This window comes from Mus musculus, chromosome 3 (assembly GCF_000001635.26).
Source record: "Mus musculus strain C57BL/6J chromosome 3, GRCm38.p6 C57BL/6J".
Taxonomy (NCBI): domain Eukaryota; kingdom Metazoa; phylum Chordata; class Mammalia; order Rodentia; family Muridae; genus Mus; species Mus musculus.
The window spans coordinates 98444943-98466268 of NC_000069.6; the positions used below are offsets into that span (position 1 = coordinate 98444943).

Below are 21326 nucleotides of genomic sequence, written 5' to 3' on the forward strand. Positions count from 1 at the left end.
AGTTGAGGTCAGTTACTAACTCCATTATCATGTAAGACCTGAAACCTGTCTTGACTGGCTTCCTCTGGCCAGAGACACTGGGAGCAATGAGAGAGAAAGAGAGAGAGAGAGAGAGAGAGAGAGAGAGAGAGAGAGAGAGAGAGAGAGAGAGAGAGAGAGAAACCGTGAAAGAGGCTAAATCAATAGAAGGAAAAAGAGAGAGAGAAGATGGGAAATGGATGAAACAAGAGGGGGAGGCAGTTGCATTTAGAGCTGGGGATAGTAGATTTTCACACCATGGCTCAGTAGGAGATACATTTAGTCTGTGTGTGGGTGTTCATTAGAAGGAGACTCTCAGATCATCTCTTCAGCCCAGGGCCATTTGTTATCGTGTTCATGACCTCCTGGGTACTTCTCAAGGCTTCTTCTGGTTCTAGAGAGTCTCTTTGCTAAAAAGGAGGGAAAGGAGACTTGCCCTAGAGGGATAGACTATGCTCTATAGTTGTGGTATACACTACCCACCTCCCCAACCAGTGTGAGCTCAACCACTCAGAGGGAGGCGAGTTTTAATTTCCTAAGACCAGGAGCAAGATTCGGTCTGTGATCTGGCAATGCTGAACTGAAGCACTCTAGATTAGATGGTTGGCCCAGGCTTGCGCTCAACTAAGCAGGAGTCAGGTTCACCAGCACTGACTATGGACTTCACTGGATATAGAAAAGAAAGGTGGCCACTGGAGTGACCAAACACACACCTTTTCCACATTAAGCATTAAAAGATTTTATTGTTCTTTTCTTTGAGCTTCATAAAGGTATGGGAATTTTCTCAGACACGAAATGCGTTGGCACATGGAAAGGAGATGTGGAAGCCCTGATGAAATTCTAACCTACAAGAGGTTCCAGGCAACTCACTATCAGCCACCCATCCTTGGGTCACAGCAGCTGAGGCACATCTTGTGCATTGCTGGACAAGTGCTTAGAGCTGAAGGGTTGCAACTGGGCCAGTGACTTGCAAGGCTTCTGGTGACCCAAAGACAAGTTGGACAGAGTGTAAAATGGAATTGTTAAGAGTTGGATTGTTTCTAAGTCCCTTTCTGGAGGACCTAATAACACCCAGGGCCATGTCCTCTCCCTCTTCATATCACTGTGACTTTTTGTTTCCAATCTCCCTGTGCTGCATCACTAGTGTTCCGATCCACTCTGAGGTTTTCTGCTTGGCTTCCTCCCAGCTGACAAGTGGCTCATAGCCCAGATCTCGCTGAGCCTTCTTGTAGGAGAAGGTGAATACACTATTTAGCACTGTGATCAAGAGGCGGTTAAATGGTGGTCTATAGTTGTAGACTGGACGTAGCAGGAAGCTCACAGTTTCCAGGAGGAAGGCAAGCCAGTAGAGCAGGGGCAGAGGAAGACTCCAGCTGGTATCAAGGCGGAGGCCCCACTCCTTGCTCAGGGTGCATTTTAAGTCATCATAGCTTTGGTGAGGGGTGTCATCTGTAATGTAATAGAACTGTCCTTGGATGCTTGGGGACTTCTTAGGGTCCTGTAGGCTCCTGGCAGCCAGAATGTGAGCCCAGGCTGCATTGCCCACATACACTGGGTTGGCAATGGAGAATGTGGCATCTTTCTTAATTATGCTGTTGTTCTTCAGTGCTGTTTTCACAGTGGTTGAAGTGACTTGGCATTCTTCCCCATAGATGAAAGAGAGTCTTAAGGCACAAGTATGCAAAGTGCCACCATTTTTCAGGATGCTCCCATTGGCTGCCAGCACTGCCTTCTCAGCCATCTTTTTGCTGTATGGGTATGGGTTAGACCATGTGCTTTCATGATGCTCCTCCTCATGGGCATTCAGGATGATCTCCTTGTAGGAATTTGGTCCAGCCACAAGCACTGAGCTGCTGTAGATGAATGTTGGCACGTTGGCTTCCACACAAGCATCCAGTAGGAGCTGAGTACCTGTCCATAGGAAGCCCACAATCATTGCTAAGAAATAAGCCAAAGGTCACCGTGGCAATGGGGTCAGACTGGTCTCCATCCCAAATTCCGTGAAATGGCCAATAGAGGCTAAATGTATTACCACCTGATAGTGACACAAACCTACTATTCTATAGGAAATATTCACTCTGAAATTAATGGAGGTGACATGTAGATTCTGGAAATGAGGGATTTCCAGATTTACAAATTGAGGTGTTTTTTTTTTTTTAATTTATAAAGCTCTCTCTCTCTCTCCCTCTCTCTCTCTGTCCATGTGTTTTTTTTTCTTTTTTGAACTTTTTTTTGTTAATACTACAGAACTAACCTCGGCTCTTTCACATGTTAGGCAAGGCCCCTACCACTGAGGCACTGTCTCAATTTAGTTTCTATTGCTCTGCTTAACACCACGAACAAAGAAACTTGGAGGAGGGAAGGGTTTGTAGGGCTCATATGTCAAAATTACAGTTCATCACTGAGAAAAGTCACTGTAGGAACAAAGGCAGAAGTCCCAATGCTATTCCCTTGCATCCCATGATCGTTTAAGTTGTTTACATAATATAACCCAGGACCTCTTGCTCAGCCTTGACACAACCAAGTGGGCAGTGTCATATCTATTCCAGCCCTCTCATATCCATCACTAACCAAGAAAATAACCCACAGAAGACAATCAGATGGAGCAATTCCTCAGTAGAAGTTCCTTCTTTCCAGGTGACTACTGTGTGTCAAGCTGACAAAATCTAAGCTGTCTTTTTACCTTGGAAAATATGTCTCTAGATTTTTCTTCTGGAAAGGTGTTCCCTTATGTGTTTTAAAAACTGACGTCAACTGAACAAAGAATTCTCACCCGAGGAATACCGAATGGCAGAGAAGCACCTGAAAAAATGTTTAACATCTTTAATCATCAGGGAAATGCAAATCAAAACAACCCTGAGATTCCACCTCACACCAGTCAGAATGGGTAAGATGAAATATTCAGGTGACAGCAGATGTTGGCAAGGATGTGGAGAAAGAGGAGCGCTCCTCCATTGTTGGTGGGATTGCAAGCTTGTACAACCACTCTGGAAATCAGTCTGGCGGTTCCTCAGAAAATTAGACATAGTACTACCTGAGGATCCAGCAATACCTCTCCTGGGCATATATCCAGAAGATGTCCCAACCGGTAAGAAGGACACATACTCCACTATGTTCATAGCAGCCTTATTTATAATAGCCAGAAGCTGGAAAGAACCCAGATGCCCCTCAACAGAGGAATGGATACAGAAAATGTGGTACATTTACACAATGGAGTACTACTCAGCTATTAAAAAGAATGAATTTATGAAATTCCTAGGCAAATGGATGGACCTGGAGGGCATCATCCTGAGTGAGGTAACCCAATCACAAAGGAACTCTCACAATATGTACTCACTGATAAGTGGATATTAGCCCAGATACTTAGGATACCCAAGATATAAGATACAATTTGCTAAACACATTAAACTCAAGAGAACAAAGACCAAAGTGTGGACACTTTGCTCCTTCTTAGAATAGGAAACAAAACACCCATGGAAGGAGTTACAGAGACAAAATTTGGAAGTGTGACGAAAGGATGGACCATCTAGTGATTGCCAATACCAGAGATCCTTCCCATAATCAGCTTCCAAACGCTGACACCATTGCATACACTAACAAGATTTTGCTGAAAGGACCCTGATATAGCTGTCTCTTGTGAGACTATGCCAGGGCCTAGCAAACACAGAAATGGATGCTCACAGTCAGCTATTGAATGGATCACAGGGCCCCCAATGGAGGAGCTAGAGAAAGCACCCAAGGAACTAAAGGGAACTGCAACCCTATAGGTGGAACAACAATATGAACTAACCAGTACCCTGGAGCTCTTGTCTCTAGCTGCATATGTATTAAAAGATGGCCTAGTCGGCCATCACTGCAAAGAGAGGTCCATTGGAGTTGCAAACTTTATATGCCCCAGTACAGGGGAACACCAAGGCCAAAAAGGGGAAGTGGGTGGGTAGGGGAGTGGGGATGGGGTGGGTATGGGGGACTTTTGTTATAGCATTGGAAATGTAATGAGCTAAATACCTAATAAAAAATGGAAAAAAAACTGACGTCAATACATTAGTTTGTTGATATTGCTCAGTGATTGAGCCTTTGCTTTGATTCCCAGAAACCACAAAAATTTATTTAAAAAGAACTCCCTCACCAAATGAAAGCAAAGAGTTACTAATCATCACGCATTTTACTAGATTAAAGGACAGTGGGGTTTTAAATAAAAATGCAAGGTACCATATTGTCAGAGGTAGTTCAGAATTTTCATCATGCCCACTCTGGTGAATTGTCTATAGTGTATGGGCAATATGTATTTTTACTGTATTTTATTTTCCAGATAGAGACCTAGTATAGAGCCCAGACTGAGCCTGAAGGCTTGATTGTTCTGATTCAGTGCCCTGAGTGCTAGGATTACAGATGTGTACCACTGCATATGGGGATGCAGTGTACTCTCAGCATTAGATATCTAAGGCTGGTGTATTTTCCTCATGAAGTCAGAATTAATACAGAGATGGGAACGTGATTGCTTATAGCACCACCCTACAGTGAGGATGAGACAGAGGTAGTTATGCAGAACTAAAAGGGATGCTTGAAGTGTGGTTATGGGCATGCTCAAATAATTAGTTGATTTAGAAAAACCAAAAACAAAACAAAACAAACACTTCATTTGGAGGTTCCAGAGAGGATATATGGCAGGCAGAATCTTGGAATATAGTTGTGCTATGAAGACTGGATTCAGGATTCAGTGTGTTTCATTTATATGGTAGAAATCCTTAATTTAAAGTCGAATGGAAATCTACATTCGGAGGCACTAAGCATTAAGGGATGGGGATCTAAGAAGGAGAGATGCTAAGCTCTGCCCAGTACAGAACTTCAAGAATAAACTATTGCCTATCTGAAGAGATGATAATGTGGAAATCGGTATACAATTGTAATTAAGAAAACAGGCTTCTTTTTCCCCAGGAAGATTATATAGAGCAGCAATGAAGGCTCTCTAGGGAGGAAAAGGTCAGTGTCTGGTCCATAGATGCAGTGGGTTGATGGACATCAAGTATTTGGAGATGGAGTCAATTCACTTTGGTGTGGAGAGGCAGGAGAACTTTCCTGGCAGTTGGGGTGTCATGGGTGTGGCTTTATAATCTTTCAGTGATACTGACTACACCTGGTGTCACTCTTTATCTCTCTGTCTGGTTTCTTTTTCTAAACCCTGAGGACAATAGTCCTGAGTTCTGCAACCTGTGCTGTTGAGCAGATCATCTGACCTACTCAGAGCACAGCAGGTATTCCATGGTTGGCCCTTCTCTTTCTGTCATAATCCTGTTGGGACATCCTCATTTACCCACCTGTTCTAACTCTTCCTCTAGGTGTTCCAAACTAGGTGCTCCCCTCCCCAACCTGTCTATGGTTTTCATTTTCCAACCTGCTCCATATCTTCCCTGGGTACTGCACCTTTCAGATTGACATCTAGGATGGTCTGTCTGGAAGCGGCACCAAGGGGGTCAATAGCAGCAGCGGTGTGGATGACAGCAGACATGCCCTGGCAGGCTCTCTTCAGGCACTGGGCATCCAGAATGTCTCCCTTCAGTGCTGTCACCTTGGCCTTTGTCTGCAGCTCTGTGGACAGAAAGCAGGGTCTTTGGAAGCTTTGTGCATGGGATGGAAGTTTCCTGATACAGGTGTCATTTATGTAGGTCTTCAAGGGCAGTCATGGTGAGAAGACACTGGAGAGGAGGCCTTTCTACAGAAGGAAGCATAAATGCTCAAAAATCAGAATGTAGTGTTTGTAGGGAATGAGGAAGCATTTATATCTGCACCATCCCTTTGTAGAACATGCACCTGAGCAGTAAGATGCCATTTGTGTCTTGCACATAAAAAGAGAGTTATGGGAAGCTCCTAAATGCATTAAAGCAACTGGAGAAGTGATGGCACAAAAATGTAAAGAGGGAGAATAGGATTTAATTGATAGGGAATGGGGAAATCATGTGTGGATTTGAAGGAGAAACAGAGCTAGAGTCCTGCCTTGGGAATCTGTAACAGCAGTTAGGGGGTGGGTAATAAACTGCCTGGTGTGAAGACATACGAGAAATATGGATAAGCAACAGGTTAACCAGATTATGTTCTCTGGAGTTCCAGTGAGGAGGATCCAGAAGATGGACACAAAAATGGACATTTTAGCTTTGCCCTGACAGGTCTTGAAACTTTCTGAGTCTAGGCTGTTTATAAATGAAGTGTTAGCCCTATTACAGAGAAGCAATAGGAGTCTCTGTGAGAGAACCCAGAATAGACTCAAATGAGGGTTTAGGTGAGCATTTCTTATCAGATAGATTCTTGTAAATGAGGCAACCTCAAGTGGACCACACTGTGGGCTTGAAGTCAGTGGCAGTGTTTTCAGGTTCCTTTGAAATTTACTGAATGATACTGGCAATCACAATATCATACAAATAAGCTCACAAAATTAACATGTGCCCTTGCAGCCTTTACAAATACTCCACCCTGGCTTTAGGTTCATATTTTGCACATGATTTTTTTGGTTTGCTCTTTCCTTTCCCAACCATGTCATCATATCAGGCATTCTGATATCCCAGGAATAGGTTGGGGAATCACAGAAGGCTCCAGGAACATGCCTCAGGACACACATCTCCCTAGTGAAGGCTCTAATGTTCCTCTGCCTCCTTCAAATACATTCTCACTTCTCCATGAACTCTAAGCCCAGGGCTGGTTTGGATAGACTCTTGTGAGATAGACTGGTCAACTGAATCTACAATGCAGCTAAAGAATAGCTTTACAGAGGCAGAAGTAGAAATCCAGTGCTGTCCTCTTGGGACAGGTGAAAACCTGTGCTAGATCTGTTTACTCTGTGCCCATTTCTCCTGTCAGGCAACCGTGAGAAATCCTTGAAGTAGAAAAGGATGGGTGTCTTAGTTAAGGTTTCTGTTGCAGTGATGTGACACCATGACCAGGGAAACTCTCATAAAGGAAAACACTTATTTGGGGTTGGCTTACAGTTTCAGAGGGTTTGTCCTTTATCATTTGGCAACATGCAGGCAGACATGGTACTGGCAGAGCCTTGAGTTCTACAATCTTGATCCTCAGGCAGAAGAAGGAGACTGTCTTCCCCACTGGGCATAGCTTGAGCATATGGGAACACAAAGCCCACCTTTGACACACTTCCACCAACAAGGCCACACATTGTAATAATGCTACTATTTTGGGGCAAGCATCCAGACATATGAATCTATGTGTTCTATCATCACAATGAAGAAAAGCCTTCTGGGAAGGAGGCAGATACTAGGATGAGGGTCTCTTTCTGTATATTGTTTCATCTGCTCTTTCAGCTAACATTATAAAGATTGTATCAAAAGAGTGGCTGTGACCTGGTAGTTGGAACCCAGATACAGAGTGTAGTACATAAAAACATGAGTTCTTTGGGTGTCCTGAGATAGCAGGAGGAAACATCTTGGGTTCTTGAGGTAGAGCTAAATCTCCTACTTTACCCAAGACACCATGGACTTGGTAATTATTCTGAACTGCCATATCATGGAGGTGGTGTTATGCTGTGATCTTCAGTAGAAGCACATGCATAGAGAAGCTCCCACACGCCATCCTTTTAAGGGACAGGGGATACTGATAGACATCCTGGACGCAAACCCTTCTTTTCCTTACTTGAGTTGCCCCATCTTGGGGAAGTCATTTAACATCTGTGTTGCCTTCCTGCCTAAGAATCAGAAGACAAAGTAACTTTTCTTAAGTGACATCATGGGGTGGTGGGTATGGAATTTCTATCATAAGTATGTCTTTGACACAGAAAGGACACTGGCAGTGTTCTTTGCTGTTTCTGAGAGGAAGGAGCCTAAACTGGGAAAATTCCTCAATGTGATACTGTTGCAGGCAAGCCTGCATTTTCATCATTTATGATCCATGTGGGAGTGCAGGTCCCATGGTGTGTGATCCATGGGAAAGCAGGATGAGCAAGCCTTGTGATTAAGCCAGTTGGCAGTGTCCCCTCCCTACCTCACCCCCACTATGATGCCTGCATCAGCTCCTGCCTTTACATTCCTGACCTTTTAGAGTTCCTGTCATGATTTCCTCCACTGATGAGGAAGCTTAAGTCAAACAAACCCTTTCCTTCCCATGTTGATTTTGGTCATAGTGTTTCATGAGAGCAAGAATAACCTAAGACAGGGTACTTATGTTATTTTCATTTTTTTTCTTCCCTTGTGACAGAGTATCCACGTAATTTCTAAGAAAGTTAAAATACTAAACATTAATAGACAGAAATTTAATATTTATTTGGCTTTTTGTTGTATGAGACAAAGTGAGGAAAATGTGACATGTGTTATAAGTATGTATCAGAAAAACTATAAAATAGGAAAGTATCTCTGAGCAAAGGGAGAGGTCGTGGTTGTTTGTTTGTTTTCCCCAAAGATGATTGTGTTTCCAAATTAGGAGAGACAGATAAGACCCAGAATGATAAAAACACTTGGACTACTTGTCCGAATGGTTTTTAGAAAGCTAAAAAAGACTTTCAGGATGGCTCAGGACTTCTTGCTGGAGGCACAGAGGACCATGTGGTCACAGATAAACACTAGGGGAACCTAGAATGTAGGCACATTCAAAGGAAGAAATGCATAGTGAGCTGTCTGCCCAGAAGACTGGGAGCAGATGTGCATTCTAGCCTGGTGAACTTTGTACAGTCTCTGTGTCCTGAGACCACACTGGACTCTCACCATAAGGTTGTTTATTGTGATCAATCTATAGAACTCATCTTTATGGAAGGTATCACATGGATTTTACAAAGTGTTTCAATGTGGTCATGTCTGATCTTTATTTAGCTTACTTTTTTCCTCAAGGAGGCTGATGTAAAGTTCATTGTCCACATGGGATTGAGTTACTTATCACTAGGAATATGTTCACCAAATAGTTATGCTTAAATACACTAAAATCAAACCACTTGTGTCAGAGTCCAGAAACTTTAACCAACACCTACTATTTATTCACGTTGAATCGAATGGCCTTCCGGTGTCTCATTGATTGTCACCTTTTGTTCTTTGTGGTCTAAGTGACCCCTGTGACCTCTGGGACTGATGCATATGAGATCAAACAGTGTTGACTTTTGTAGACATTGAACAAATATCAGGGAACTTTGGCTCTGTATTCAGATCTTAGATTCTTTATTTTCAACTCGAGGAGTTTTCCCAGTAATAAAATTGCTTTGAGTTCAATCCCCAGTACGGGGGAAAAAATCCAAAACATATTGAGATTTCTTATATCCCATCTTAGTGGAGAACTGTGACACTTCTTTGCCTCCTCGGTGCAGGTGGACAATCCAGCTTTAGACACCTCTTGTGCTTTGTGTTTTTATTTATTTACTTTTTCTGTTCTTGTGATTTTTTTTGTGTTGTATAATTTTTAACAAATACTTTAACCCTTTCTATATTTTCCAAAGTAAAAATTAAATTATTTTTATGTTTTAAAAAAGATTTATACATTTTTTGTTATGTGCATTGATGTATTGTCTAGAACTGGAGTTGCAGATAGTTGTTAGCTATGATATTGGTGCTGAAAAATTGAACCCAGGTTCCATGAAGAGCATCCAGTGCTCTTAACCACTGAGCCATTTCTCTAGCCCCTAAATCCTTTTTATTTACTATTAACTTTGGCATTTCAGAAGGTCCTGTAAGTACAAGGTGCATGTATATAAGACCTGTATTTGAGCATATGTATTTGTATATATTCCAAGTGTTTATAAGTCTCAGGATATCTGGTATATTCGAATATATGTTATGTTATAATTCTAGTACAACATTACTCTAAGCTTTAAACATAATAAAATTAACTAGTTTATAATTCTTCAAAATTTTAATTGTATGAAAATATAGGGGTGTAGGACTCAAAACTACTATAAAATTAGAAGCCCGTGTGTTTCTTTTAAATTTTTGATAGTGTTGCATCTCAAAACTCTGAACAATCTTCCTTTTAACCCAACAATACTGGTTCAGTATCTTGAGATGCTAATTATACAAACATTTGAAATTAAACTTGACAATGAAATTTAGATAAATATGAACTGCTCTTTCTAAACCTCAATTGTGTTCTGAGGGTTTCAACATAGACTTGTGATTTGAATGAGAACAACTCAGTAGGTTCATATTTTTGAATACTTGGTCCCAAGTTGCTGGTAAAGTTAGAAGGTATGGCATTATTGGAGGAGGTTTGACTTTAGAAGTAGTCATTGAGGTCTCCAAAGACTTGGATCATTCCCACTTCATTCTCTGCCTTGTGGTTGTGGACCTAGATATGAACTCTCAGCTACTGCCACAATGCCATGCCCATCAGTCTGCTGCCATTCTCCCTGCCATGATGGCCATAGGTTCTAACCCTGTGAAACTGGAAGTGTCCAATAATCTCTACTTTCTATAAATGACCTTGCACAGTGTCTTATCTTAGCAACAGAAAATTAAGCAAGACATGCTTCCATCACCTTCCTTCTTCATAGGACCTAGTCAGATCTTCTCCAGGATGAGGCTTATCTTGGGGAGGATGGACAATCAAAAATCAAACTATGGAATGTCTGATAGGTGATTTGATCCAGACTTAAACTGACAAAGCCAAGTGATGGCTGGATGGGATCCAAGCAATGGGTGTAAATTAACTCTGGAGAGTGTGGAGAAAGATGTGACATACATAATGGTCTCTCACTCGGAGCTGAAGCCCTTCCATAGCAACCTCCACAGAAGGATGAGAGAACGGAGCAGCTGGGAACTTGCACTATCAACTCAGTGCTTACCCTTGGACCTAGGTGTGGGAAGAGACAACAGCAACAAAAAAGTACCTGTCTAGCAAAGCACTCAGTCACTTTCTTTGAGAGGAAATGGTAGAGAGATGGAATGCTGGGAAAGGCATTGGAGGATTCCTGATGACACATATCAAGTCCTTCTTGCCCACACTTTGTGCTCTCTAATCTCCCTCTTCCCTTCTTCACTCCCCTTCTCTACAGCCTTCCTAAATGTACCCTAATAAGTACTTCCTGCTATGAACTGCAGTCTCTCTCTAGTCTTTAATAAAAATTAAATATGAAGCTGATTAGGAACATCAAAGAGTCTAAGACTCATTGCTAAGGTCTCTGGTTCAATAATCTTTCATTAGAATTACAAAATATTGCAATATATTGTAAATACTGACAATTCTATTCCATTTAGGACACAAAAGAGCTTTGAGCAAAAAAGACAACTGATCTGTAGTGTCTAAATAGGAGAAGACCTTTAGGCCCAGGACCTGCTCATGACCAATTGTGGGTGAGGCCTGAATTTACTTTATCTAACTATACAGTGACTTTTGTGCTGTTCCAGTTGTGAATGTTGTTAATAGATCCACCTGATTTTTAGGCTGTAGACAAGAGAGCCCTCCTTTTAGACTGTCTATGTCCCTTAGCCCCTATATCACTTACTGGACAATTCCTCTTCCTGTTTTCGACCGAAGGTCCTGAACAGGGCTCTGATCTCCTGCAGCTCTTCCTCCTGCACCAACATTCGGACAATCCTCTGGCCAAGAAACCCTCCTGCTCCTGTCACCAGGCAGCTCCACCCAGGCATGGTCAACACAGGAATCAGATAGTTGAGGGTGCAGATGTGATATAAGGTACTCCTGTGGATTGATTCAATGTGTACAGGGTCAAGGAATTGCTACTACACTTACATAGTAGAAAAAAAAATGTCCTGAAGCTAACTTCACCCATTCCTCTCATAAGACATCACGTCTCTGATCCCAAATCTTGTGGGATGTTCTATAAGAAGCAAGGAAAAACAGAAAATCAAAACCAGAGTACACATATGCACTGGACACCAGAAATGCAATCTCTAGCTTAGGTTATCTTTTACCCTGAGGTACTGCATTAGTCTGTGCCCAAAGGTTGTCTCTCTCACCTTAGATGCTAATTACAAACTCTGGATGTCTTACCTGTGCTTATGAGAAACCTCCCACATATGTTATTTCTAAAAATTCTCACTGTATATAGTTAGTTTTCTCAGCTTCAGCGCTCTGACTTCAGAAACCCAGGGTCACATTTATAAAGGATACAGAGGAAGTGATGCACAGGCTGAGGAAAGAGAAAGTGGCACAAGGCTTCTACTCCCTTGTTTGATATATCAGTTTCTAGTAATGTCTAACTGTTCAGCTACAAACAAGCTTAGGATGCTGGGCCCTCGTTCATCAGTTAATAATGAAGACAATGATTAATAATTAAATGAAGACTATTCTCCAATAGAGGTTTCCTCTTTCTAGATGGCTTCAGGTTAAGTCAAGTGTACAACAAAGGTTAATCAATACCCAGCTAAAGAGTGTTCTTTTAATGTATTAAATATGATACATTTTGTTGCCAATTTTAAATCCTTTTCTTAGTGTCAACTATTTATCTTACAGTTCACTGCAGAGAATGTATATGTTCTTCTAAAGGAAATATCATTATTTTATGCAATAGTCTGATGGTTTTTTTGTTTCATTGTTTAGATTGACAACAGTAGATGAGTAAAAGGTCATTAGAGTGTATGGCAGAAACACTCTAAGACTTGTCCAACCTATTGCCCATGTACCTATGTGGTCAAGAAAAGCCATAAATGCAGCCCAACACAAAATTGAGAATTTATTTAAAACATTAAGAAAAGTTTATTTCATTTTGTGACTCCATTATGAGGTTCTTGACTGAGAACTTCATAGGTGACCAAATATGAATGCCATTTCAAAAGGTGGCACATACCTGCATGGAAAAAGCTCTCGGCCTGTTGGTACTGAATGTCCACACCAAGCCCAGAGTGAAGTCTATCATACAATCTTTCACTTGCTTGGTTAGAGTTACTGTAAGATATTTTATATTATTTAGGGTTACTGGGAAGTGTTTTGCTTCCTAGAATATTTTTCTCTGTTTACTTGTCATTTGATTATAGGAGGCTACTGATTTTGTGTGTTAATTTCCTATCCTGCTATTTGCTTTAAGTGTTTATCAACTCTAGGAATTTTCCAGTGGAGTTAGTGGGTTAGGGGCTAACTATTTATCTTTGGGTAGTTAGCTTTATGGAACATCCATTCTTTTTCCCACTTTGCATTTGAACTAACATCTCTTGTTAACAAATAAGCTATTAACTTGGAACTTACATCTTGTGATAATAAGTACAAAATTCCTAGAATCCATTCATTTAGCAGAATATTAACTTCTACTAGTCCAATAGCCAGGAATGTCATCAGCTAGCATCTTAGGTCTATAGAATAGGTTGCACATCCTGCTGTACCTACCCTTCTGGTAAGCTCACCAATGAATTTTCACATTGCGTTGATTTATAACTTTCTTGTTCTGTTAAACGAAAACAATCTTGTGAAATTGCTTCCATGCTGAAATGTAGCATTTTGAGCTATCTAAATCTATGTTACCGGTCATGGTAGCTCAAAATGGCTCCAGATTCAACTCCCCCTTATTTCTTTTAAATAAGAGCTTGCTTCCCACACCCCCACATTTGTGAACTGCCATGTGTGTGCTGTTGACAGGACATTGATCTGCTGTAAGACTACCAAGTACTCTTAACCACTTAGTCATCTCCGCATCCACACAATTTATTTTGGACCCTGATTCTTAGAGTGCCACAAACCTGAAAGCCGGGAATGACACTGGGAAGCTCTAGTATGTTGTCACTGAAGGCAACAGTTCAGCCCTGGTTCTACCTTTGCTCTCTGACTCATGGTTCACCATGATGTGTACAGGCTAGAGATTCTTTGACTCCAGATTCAGAATAGAAAATTCCTACAAAGTCACAAGCATATATCAGCACATGATTGGTGGGAGAGCAAAAGAGCAGAATGCCAAAGATGTGTTGACAGTAAACACTACATTTTTAATGTAAGCAGTGCCATTTCAAATGTGAAGAAGGTCTCGCAAGTGGGCCAGAAACCACTCATCTTAGGTTTGTCTCTGTATCACTTTTCGTCTAAGAATTACCAATGAAGCTCAACTCAAATGTAATGAGGTAATTAATCTGGGAAAGGAAACTCCAAGTGACTCTGTGCTGCTTGATCCCAGACTTCATTGTGTAAAACTTCAGAATTGCCTCTGAGTTCTTTCAAAGACATTTTTTCAGGGTACTGGACCCAAACATGCTTGCTGAGTGAAGAGTTTCTGTCAGTAAAACCTCTTAGAGGTCATTGCTGCTTTGGTTCAAGAGGGTTTGACTTCTGCTTGAATTTTGAGCAGAACTTGGCACTGTAAAAGTACCTGTTATTTGCCTAGTGTCATTGTTGTCTCTGAGGGTTACTGCCTCATTGTACTTACTCAGACCTTGTACTGGAAGCTTCTAGCCTCCCAACCATCTAACCAGTGCCTAGAATGTGTCCATCCTCTTAGACATGAGACTGAATGAGCTCACCATTTCCTAGCTCTTTCTGATTTCTGGCTGGCTACTTCTGACTCAAACTCTTCTCTAAGGTGCCTTACTCAGTCTCATTTCCTTCTCTGCCTCTGACTTTTTGCTGTGCTTGTCCTCAAACTAATTCTGGAATCTCTTTAATATTCTGGCTCACCATTCTCTGGGTAGTTCTGTCTTCACCTGTGTCTAGATTGTTTTCTCTTTAAGCTCTGTCTGTAAAACTCACACAGTAAAACTTCCTCCTTCTCTACTCTCTCTTTCCTCTTTTTTTTTTCCTGTGGTTCTACTCTAAGTAGCCTCCTTTTTCTGTCTTTTCTAGTGAGAGGTGGACATTCCTACCTCTTACTCATTCTGTCAAATCTTTCTCTAATTCACCACTTTGTGTGCTTTTCAATTTAATGTCACTTTCAAACATGGGTGGGTCTGTCTACAAACTAAGTTTATGTTCATTGTTGGGGATTAAAGATGTGTACTAAACACATATCTGTGTTCTAGCCAGAGGGATTAAAGGTTTGTACTAAAGGCTGAGTGATATCCTTTTTGTAGGCTTGGTCCAGGAGGTCTAACTGCTGCTTGATTATTCAGCAGAACTCAGCATCCTTTACATAATGCTAGTTTCCAGGTTTATGCAATGTAAGTGTTTCTTGTATCATGGAAGCTTTTATTTCCATTAAAAAAAAAAGACTGTGAACTCAGGAGCAAAGTGTAGTAAGATTGGATTTATGTTGGGAAAGCCTGAGATACTAATGTGCTATGATGGTGAAGTATGGCCTTCTGTACAGAGCCTACGACATAATGGGTGTGTGAGAGGCATTGGGTTCTGCATAAACAGTTTGGTTTTCAGTTGAGGCTAGATTTGAACCCTGGGACCTGTTGGTGATAATTCACCTACATGGGATGGAAGGAGTTCTCTCATGTCTCCTGGAACTCTGGCTTCTGTCGAAGTTACCCCCCCGCCCCCAAAGGAGAAGCATGGCTAGTCGTCAAGTAGGCAATGTCCCAACCTTCTGACCTTCAGGTTAGACTCTTCCCCAGTTACCTAGCAACAGTAAAGATAGCAGCATACTTTAAGAGGGCCTGTTTGGCCCCACCTTGCTCTCTCACTCCTCTTGCTCTTACTCCCCTTACTCTCCTCTCTCACTCTCTTCCTCTCTCTCTCTTTCTTCCTCTCTAGCCTTTCTTCTCTCTATCCTTTCCCCCCTTCTCTCCTCTTGGCTATGGCTTTTCTGCCTCTCTCTCTCTTTCTCTTTCTCCTCTCTCTCTCTCTCTCTCTCTCTCTCTCTCTCTCTCTCTCTCTCTCTCTGTCTTCTACCTTTTCGATCCCCCCTGCCTTTCTATAATAAAGCTCTAAAACCATAGACTGCCTCTGTTCATCAATGCCCTCTGCTCTTACTCTCGCCTGTGTGGAACCTTTCCCCTGAGCCCTTGCTCTTGAAACCTCGAGGCACAGTGTGTCACCCGGGGCCCCCCTGGTTTTGGGGTCTACTCCTTGTCCATCCCCCATTGAATGGGGTTAGTGGCTTAGATGCCCACTTGGAGCCGAGTGGAAAGGATCTGGCAGCCCTTCCGTGTCCTCTACACAGAGCATAGAAGGAACTCTGGCTGGACATGGCTATCCTCCCTCTCCCCTCCTTCCCCAGCCCTTTTTAGTTCCCACAGGTGTGTAATATGGAGCAAATAGAGAGAGATACCTAGCCAAGAAGTGGAACCAGCTGGACTGAGAGACCATGTGAGCTACCAATAGCAAAGCCATAGAGACAGGCCTGCCCATACTTGTTGGAATATACTGGACATTGAGGACAAAAGTCTCTCTTTATGGACATTGTCTCCTTTCTTCTTACCTTCTGCAATTGGTAATTTTAAAAATGACTGTCCTAAGAATAGAGGTGCCAAGAGTGGGCAAGCAGGCCGTGCTTCAGGAGTTTGTCCTTGATGCAGGAAGGGCAAACATTGGGCTAGGGTGTTTAAATCCAAGTCAGACATTCCGGGCATCTGTTGCCAGGAAACGAGAGGAGGGGCCAGCCCCAGGCCCCGAAATACCCACAGCAAGCAGCTTATGGGGCCATGAAGCTGCTGCCCATCCAAAGAAATCCGTTTTTGAACTTGTCAGGGCAACCCCAGGAACTGCAGGATTGGACCTCTGTTCCACCACCCACACAGTATTAACCCCAGAAATGGGAGTTCAAAGTCTGCCTACGGGAGTTTTTGGACCTCTACCTGCAGAAACTTGTGGATTTCTTTTAGGACGAAGCAGTTCTATTGTAAAAGGTCTGCAGATTTATCCAGGTGTTATAGATAATGATTATGAGGGAGAAATTAAAATCATGGCCACTTCCCCTCATGGTGTTATAACTGTACCTGCTAATCAAAGAATAGCTTAACTTGTCTTAGTTCCTTTGCATCCTCTACTGTCCAGATTTGTTTTCTTCTATAATTTTGTTGAAGATATTTGCTGGCCCTTTGAGTTGAAAATCTTCATTCTCATCAACTCCTATTATCCATAGGTTTGGTCTTCTCATTGTGTCCTGGGTTTCCTGGATGTTTTGAATTAGGATCTTTTTGCATTTTGCATTTTCTTTTATTTTTTTGTCCATGTTCCCTATGGAATCTTCTGCACCTGAGATTCTCTCTTCCATCTCTTGTATTCTGTTGCTAATGCTCACATCTCTGGTTCCAGCTTTCTTTCCTAGGGTTTCTATCTCCAGCGTTGCCTCACTATGGGTTTTCTTTATTGTGTCTACTTCCCTTTTTAGGTCCAGTATGGTTTTGTTCATTTCCATCACCTGTTTGGATATGTTTTCCTGTTTTTCTAAAAGGACTTGCAACTCTTTAGCAGTGTTCTCCTGTATTTCTTTAAGTGAGTTATTAAAGACCTTCTTGATGTCTTCTACCATCATCATGAGATATGCCTTTAAATCTGGGTCTAGGTTTTCGGGTGTGTTGGGGTGCCCTGGACTGGCTGAGGTGAGAGTGCTGGGTTCTAATGATGGTGAGTGGTCTTGGTTTCTGTTAGTAAGATTCTTACGTCTGCCTTTCGCCATCTGGTAAACTCTGGAGTCAGTTGTTATAGTTGTCTCTGGTTAGAGCTTGTTCCTCTCGTGATTCTGTTATTCTCTACCAGCAGACCTGGGAAACTAGCTCTCTCCTGAGTTTCAGTGGTCAGAGCACTCTCTGCAGGCAGGCTCTCCTCTTTCAGGGAAGGTGCACAGATATCTGGCATTCAGACTTGCCTCCTGGCAGAAGATGAAGGCTCAAAACAGGACCTGTCCCAGAAGCTGTTGGCTTCTGTAGTCCACACTCTCACCTGTGCAGACTAGTCTAGGTGGAGTCTGGGAACCAAGATGTCTCCTGCAGATGCTCGGCAATTCCCTCCCGGGCCGGGTGGACACCTCTCCTCTGGCAGGGAAGGTGCCCAGATGTCTCCAGATTTGTTAAGAATGAGAGAGGACAAGGTGGCTTTGGTTCCTCTGATGTGTATTGGGTTCAATCTATTACTAATCAGAGACCTAAACTTAAATTGACAATTGAAGGAAAAGGCTCTGAAGGATTAATAGATACTGGAACTGATGTAACAATTATTAGAGGACAAGATTGGCTTTCAACTTGGCCTTTGTCTAATATGCTTACTCACCTTCAAGGAATTGGTTATGTCAATAACCTAAAACAAAGCTCCAAATTGCTAAACTGGAGAGATGAGGAATTCAATCCAGGACAAATTCTGCCGTATGTTATGTCAAATTTGCCTGTTACTGTATGGGGAAGAGATCTCTTGTCACAGATGGGAGTTATAATGTGCAGTCCTAATGAGGCAGTGACCAAGCAGATGCTCAGAGAAGGATTTTTTGCCTGGTCATGGGCTAGGAAAGAAAGGACAAGGTATGAAGACTTTTGAAGGTCCTAAACCTCACTCTAACACAAGAGGTTTGGGGTATTTTCAGTAATTGCCACTATCTTGCCTGCACCCTATGCTGATAAAATTCAATGGCTTAATGATATTCCGGTGTGGGTTGATCAGTGGTCTTTACCTAAAGAGAAAATAGAAGCTGCCTCTTCGCTAGTGCAGGAGCAATTAGCGGCAGGACATTTAGTAGAACCTCAGTCTCCTTGGAATACTCCAATTTTTGTTATCAAGAAAAAATCTGCTAAATGGAGATTGTTACAAGATCTAAGAAAGGTTAATGAAACCATGATACCTATGGAAGCTTTACAACCTGGGCTTCCATCTCCGGTAGCCATTCCTAAAGGATATTATAAAATTGTGGTAGATCTGAAGGACTGTTTCTTTACTATTCCTTTACACCCTGAGGATTGTGAAAGATTTGCTTTTATTATTCCTTTTATAAATTTTAAAGAACCTATGAAGAGATATCAATGGACAGTTCTCCCACAGAGCATGGCTAATCGTCCTACCTTATGCCAAAAGTTTGTGGCACAAGCCATTCAGCCTGCGAGACAACAATGGCCTATGATTTACATCATTCATTACACAGATGATGTCTTGATGGCGGGAAAAGACCCCCATCTTTTTTTTTTGCTTTTGTGTTATAAAGACCTTAGCTGATAAAGGACTACAAATAGCTCCCGAGAAGATACAAACTCAGGATTCTTATAATTATTTGGGTTTTAGACTTACAAATCAAGGTGTTTTCCCCCAGAAGATAATTATTCGCAGGAATAACGTAAAAACTTTAAATGATTTTCAAAAATTGTTAGGTGATATTAATTGGCTTTGCCCCTATTTAAAGCTTACTACAGGGGAAATGAAACCTTTATTTGATATTCTTAAAGGGAGTTCTGATCCTACCTCCCCTTTATCTTTAACCTCAGAAGGATTGCTGGCCTTACAACAAGTGGAAAGAGCTATTGAAGAACAATTTGTTACTTATATAGATTACTCTTTGCCTTTACATCTGTTAATTTTTAATACGATTCAAATGCCTACAAGATTGTTGTGGCAAAGGGCACCTCTAATGTGGATACATTTGAGGATATCTTCTAAACATAATATCCTGCCATATTATGAAGCAGTAGCTTAGATGATCATACTTGGAAGGAAGCAGGCACTAACTTATTTTGGCAAAGAGCCAGATATCATTGTTCAGCCTTATAGTGTAGATCAAGATACTTGGCTGAAGCAGCACAGTACGGATTGGTTGCTTGCTCAAATAGGATTTATAGGAACTATAGATAATCATTATCTTCAAGATAGGTTGGTAAAAATTTTAAATGTACATGAGGTGATATTTCCTAATATGACTTCTTTACAGCCTTTGTATAATACTCTTTTGATTTTTACTGACGGCTCCTCTAAAGGGCGAGCTGGATATCTTATGAATAATCAACAAGTAGTCATAGAGACTCCTGGCCTCTCAGCTCAGTTAGTAGAGTTGACAGCAGTATTGAATGTTTTTCAGTCTGTAAATGATGCTTTTAATATTTTTACTGATAGTTTATATGTTGCACAATCGATTCCCTTATTGGAGACTTGTGGTACGTTTAACTTTAATACGCTAGCAGAATTACTGTTTTCACAATTACAAAACATCATTCTTGCCCGAAAACATCTGTTTTATATTGGTCATAAAAGAGCTCATTCTGGTTTCCCTGGACCTTTAGCTGCAGGCAATGATTGCATCAACAGAGCTCTAATAGGAGAGGCCTTAATTTCAGATCCTGTTGCTTTGCCTAGATGTGATCATGATAAATTTCATCTCTCTAGCCATACCTTAAGGCTCTGACACAAGATCACTAAAGAGCAGGCAAGAATGATTGTAAAACAATGTCCTAAATGTATTACATTATCTCCAGTGCTGCATTTAGGAGTTAATCCACGAGGTCTTATGCCTAATCATATTTGGCAAATGGATGTAACTCACTATGCAGAATTTGGAAAATTAAAATATATACATGTTTGTATTGACACTTGTTCTGGATTTCTTTTTGCTTCTCCACATATGGGAGAGGCCTCTAGAAATGTAATTGATCATTGTTTACAAGCTTTTAATACTATGGGATTGCCTAAACTCATTAAGACAGATAATGGGCCATCCTATACTGGCAACGATTTTACTTCATTTTGTAAGGAATTTGGTATCAAACATAGAACTGGAATACCTTATAACCCCATGGGATAAGGAATTGTTGAATGTGCTCATCGCACTCTGAAAAATTGGCTTTTAAAAACAAAACAGGGGCAGTTATACACCCCCAAGGTCACCAAAAGCACATCTTGCTTTTGTCTTGTTCGTTTTAAATTTTTTGCAAACTGATGTTAAAGGTTAATCTGCAGCAGATCGCCACTGGCATCCAGTTACTTTCAGTTCTTATGGCATGGTTAAATGGTGGGACCCATTAACTAATGCATGGAATGGTCCAGACCCCGTTTTAATCTGGGGAAGAGGTTCTGTCTGTGTTTTTTCACAAAAAGAAGACAGAACACGATGGCTGCCTGAAAGACTGGTTCATCAAGTGGACACAGATCCTGAATCTTCTAGTAAGTATGATTCTAACCTAGTAAGTATGATGGCTAAAAATCCTTTTTAGCCAGAAGAGTTAATTTGGAGTACAGCCTCCACTTCCAGAGAATTTATAGCCTTTCTGTTAATTCTGAAAGCCACCTCCCCCACACCAGGAGGTCAGAGTTTGAGCTCAGTCATTGCTAATTTGCAACTGAATAGAGTACCTGGGCTTCCCCAAAGAAGCTTTTATCCTGTTGTTTTTCAACTGTCCCGACTTTGTTTTTTCAAGCAGGTCAGTCAATGCCTTACAGCCTGTTTTCAGCAAGTGTGCAGCTCCACCTCTAGCAAGCGCAGGTGGCAGAAATTCATCTATATGAAGAAGCATATTGAGTATATATTGTGGCTTTGGTTTGATTTGGAAATAAGGTGTGCTATGAGGGCTGGTCAGTCAATGATGGGCAACCAGATT

At 41.5% G+C, this 21326-nt stretch overlaps 1 protein-coding gene across 4 annotated transcripts; it reads right to left on the reverse strand.

Annotated features, from left to right (window-relative positions):
- Positions 1 to 732: 732 nt before the first annotated feature.
- Positions 733 to 12575, reverse strand: Gm4450 (predicted gene 4450). Of its 4 annotated transcripts, none has more exons than XM_017319861.2 (4): positions 12070 to 12575; positions 11441 to 11652; positions 5443 to 5607; positions 733 to 1929 (listed from the first exon to the last, which is right to left on the reverse strand). In XM_017319861.2, the coding sequence occupies exons 2-4, from the start codon at positions 11583 to 11585 to the stop codon at positions 1118 to 1120; spliced, it is 1122 nt and encodes a 373-aa protein (XP_017175350.1). In that variant the 5' UTR covers positions 11586 to 11652; positions 12070 to 12575; the 3' UTR covers positions 733 to 1117. The 4 variants fall into 4 exon arrangements, with proteins under 4 accessions (XP_017175350.1, XP_001480548.2, XP_011238657.1 ...); XM_001480498.5 differs by having other exon boundaries at positions 11441 to 11637; positions 11950 to 12575; XM_011240355.1 differs by lacking the exon at positions 12070 to 12575 and adding an exon at positions 11950 to 12025 and having other exon boundaries at positions 11441 to 11776.
- Between the last annotated feature and the right edge of the window lie 8751 nt (positions 12576 to 21326).

Bases quoted from the DNA above. Each gene is read 5' to 3' on its own strand.
- Gm4450 (XM_001480498.5), bottom strand. From the start codon at position 11,975: ATGTGGGAGGTTTCTCATAAGCACAG. The intron at 11,638-11,949 runs GTAAGACATCCA...ATCAATCCACAG, and splicing joins GAGGTTTCTCATAAGCACAG to GAGTACCTTATATCACATCT. The intron at 5,608-11,440 runs GTAAGTGATATA...TTCTGTCCACAG, and splicing joins ACAGGAAGAGGAATTGTCCA to AGCTGCAGACAAAGGCCAAG.